General features: G+C 36.9%; 1 protein-coding gene across 1 annotated transcript; it reads left to right on the top strand.

Annotated features, from left to right (window-relative positions):
• Positions 1–229: 229 nt before the first annotated feature.
• Positions 230–2,029, top strand: LOC132304935 (uncharacterized). The gene is made up of 2 exons (XM_059802633.1): positions 230–1,684; positions 1,790–2,029. Exons 1-2 carry the CDS (start codon positions 230–232, stop codon positions 2,027–2,029), a joined length of 1,695 nt encoding a protein of 564 aa, XP_059658616.1.
• The last annotated feature ends 801 nt before the right edge of the window (positions 2,030–2,830 follow it).

The following is a 2,830-nucleotide window of genomic DNA, read 5'->3' as shown; positions in this document are numbered from 1 at the left end:
ACCTTACTTATAGACATTGTTCTTGTCATTTTTGTGATAATAAAAAATATTTTTATTAATTTTCAATTGTAGAGCTTCAGATGAGTATAAAGCTGGAGCACAACGTTTTGTTAATTGGGCTAAACTTAATGCGGGGAATCGAGAAAGCATTTTATGCCCTTGTATCTGTTGTAAAAATTCAATATATCAACGCTTCAATAAGGTGTATGAGCACATTGTGATAAAAGGAATGAATTCTGAGTACGCTGTATGGGTCTTACATGGAGAGAATTGGAGTGCAACTTTAGAAAATGATGGTGATGATGGTGTGGAAATACCTGAGACGTATGAAATTTTTAGGGATGCATATAATTTTGATGGTGAAGACAATGCTTATACAGAGCCTACCAGTGGAAATAGAGAGGATGGGTGCAAACAGGCATTGGAATACGCTGAAACTCCATTATATCCTAGTTGCTCGACTTTTACAATTATGTCGGCAATAGTTACTTTATATAAGCATAAAGCTGCTCATAACCTATCCGACATTGGATATGATGAGCTTCTTGACATTATTCGTGTCACGATTCCATCGGATAACAGTCTTCCTAAGGGAATTTATGAAACAAAGAAGCTATTGAAGAAATTTGATTTAGGGTATGAAAAAATACATGCGTGCGCCAATGATTGCTGCTTGTTTAGAAAAGAAAACAAGGATCTGAAAGCATGCCCTAAATGTGGTACTTCACGGTGGAAAACAAATGCGCAGTCTAATGTGGTTAGAGAAGGGGTTCCGGCTAAAGTGTTGTGGTACTTTCCAATAGTACCAAGATTTAGGCGGTTTTTTCGATCAAAAGAAAAGGCGGAGCAAATATTGTGGCATTCGACTCACAAAAGTGAAGATAAGAAGATGCGACATCCAGTTGATTCACTTGCATGGGATATGATAAATAAAAAGTGGCCGTGTTTTGCAACAGATCCTCGAAATTTGAGACTTGGGCTGGCAGCCGATGGGTTTAATCCATTCGGTGACCTTAGCAGTAAACATAGTTGTTGGCCAGTGAATTTAGTTGTATACAATTTTAACCCTTTACAATGCATGTCTAAAGAGAATATGATGTTGACATTGTTGATCTCAGGACCAAAGCAACCAGGGAATGACATTGATGTGTTTTTGGAGCCACTCATTGAAGATTTAAAGGAGTTGTGGGAAAAAGGTGTTGAGATCTATGACTCATTAACTAAATCCATGTTTAATTTGAAAGTGGTTTTGATGTGGACAATTAATGATTTACCATCCTATTCAAATCTTACTGGCCAAGCAACAAAGGGTAAGTGTGGTTGTCCAGTGTGTGCTAATGACACATCTTCTCAGCAGTTGCCATGTAGTCAGAAGACTGTGTACAGGGATTACAGGCGATTTCTTCTATACAATCATCCATTAAGAAAGAAGAGAGCATGGTTTGATGGAAAAGAAGAATTCAGGCTGCCACCTAGAATATTATCTGGTTTAGAAATTTTTGATCGTGTAAAGAATTTTAAAAATAATTGGGGAAAGAGTCCTAAATCCCAAGAAAAATCTTCCAATAAGCGGAAGAGGTCCCAAAGAAAACCTCCCCAAGAGAAAGAGAAATCCCAAGAAGGAAAAGACCCATTTTGGCCATGGAAGAAAAAATCTATATTTTTTGAGTTGCCATACTGGGAGGTACGAAATTTGAATTCATTCTTATCTTTAATTTCTTTGGCCATTAATATTTCTTTTAGGAATTCACACTCCTTGCTAATAATTATTTTTTGCTGTTAATATTAGGTATTACCCATCCGTCACAATTTGGATGTAATGCACATTGAAAAAAATGTTTGTGAGAGTATTCTCGGCACTTTATTAAATATTAAGGGAAAATCAAAGGATGGACTTAAGGCTCGTATGGATTTGATAGAAATGGGCATCAGGAGCGATTTGCACCCAAAGGAGAAAGAGAATAAATATCAATTTCAAGAGTCGACGTGTGGATTGCAGGGCATACTAGAAAGGATGAAACATATATAAATAAAACGGTGGAGGAGACCGTGGTAAGATATATTTCCCTTTGAGTTTAAGTAGCTGATTATTTTTATATGCATTTTATACTTTACAAATATTATTTTTTCAGAAAAAAATGCAAGAGTATAGCAAGACAACTCAGAGTTCAGGATAGAGTGATGATGCACTCACCGCTGTAGTAGGTCCTGAACATGGAGGAAGAGTGAGATGGCTTGGGTTTGGGGTAACAATGACATCACTGAATCTCCGGAATGCTGGTGCTTCTCATAAACATGAGAGGACTATTAATGAATTGAAACAACAATATCAAGAAATGAATGAGAAATTCCAAAGACAAGAGGAAAGGCAAGATGAAATGATGCAACTAATTCAATCTTTGGTAATAAATCTCTATAAATTTGATACGATATCTCTCTAATTATAACACTAATTATGAGAAGCATTATTTACTTTCTTTTTTTCCATTATTGTGCTTTGGACAGAGTGCTAACAACCAGTCCTCTCCCATTGCTTCACATCAAGTCTCACCTTCTGAAGATTTGGTCGGCAAGTCTTGTGAGCTATTGCATTTTCATGGGACAAAATCAGTTGTCGCAAAGGGTATGATTGATTCAGTGGATCCAGATTCTCTCATAGGTTCTGCTCCACTTGGTTCTGACTGTTGGAGAGTGTGGATCACTGATCTCATTGATTCAAGTGCGCCTTTGTATAGGCCTGAAATTCGTGGCTTTGACTTGAAAGACGGATTTGTTACAGGATTTTTAATTGCATGGCCTATCAAGTACATCAAAATTTGTAAGTGACGCA

Source organism: Cornus florida, unplaced genomic scaffold (assembly GCF_030987335.1).
Source record: "Cornus florida cultivar Cherokee Brave unplaced genomic scaffold, ASM3098733v1 CherokeeBrave_3.0.0_Hap2_Chr04, whole genome shotgun sequence".
Taxonomy (NCBI): Eukaryota; Viridiplantae; Streptophyta; class Magnoliopsida; order Cornales; family Cornaceae; genus Cornus; species Cornus florida.
This window is presented reverse-complemented; position numbering and strand designations above follow the sequence as displayed.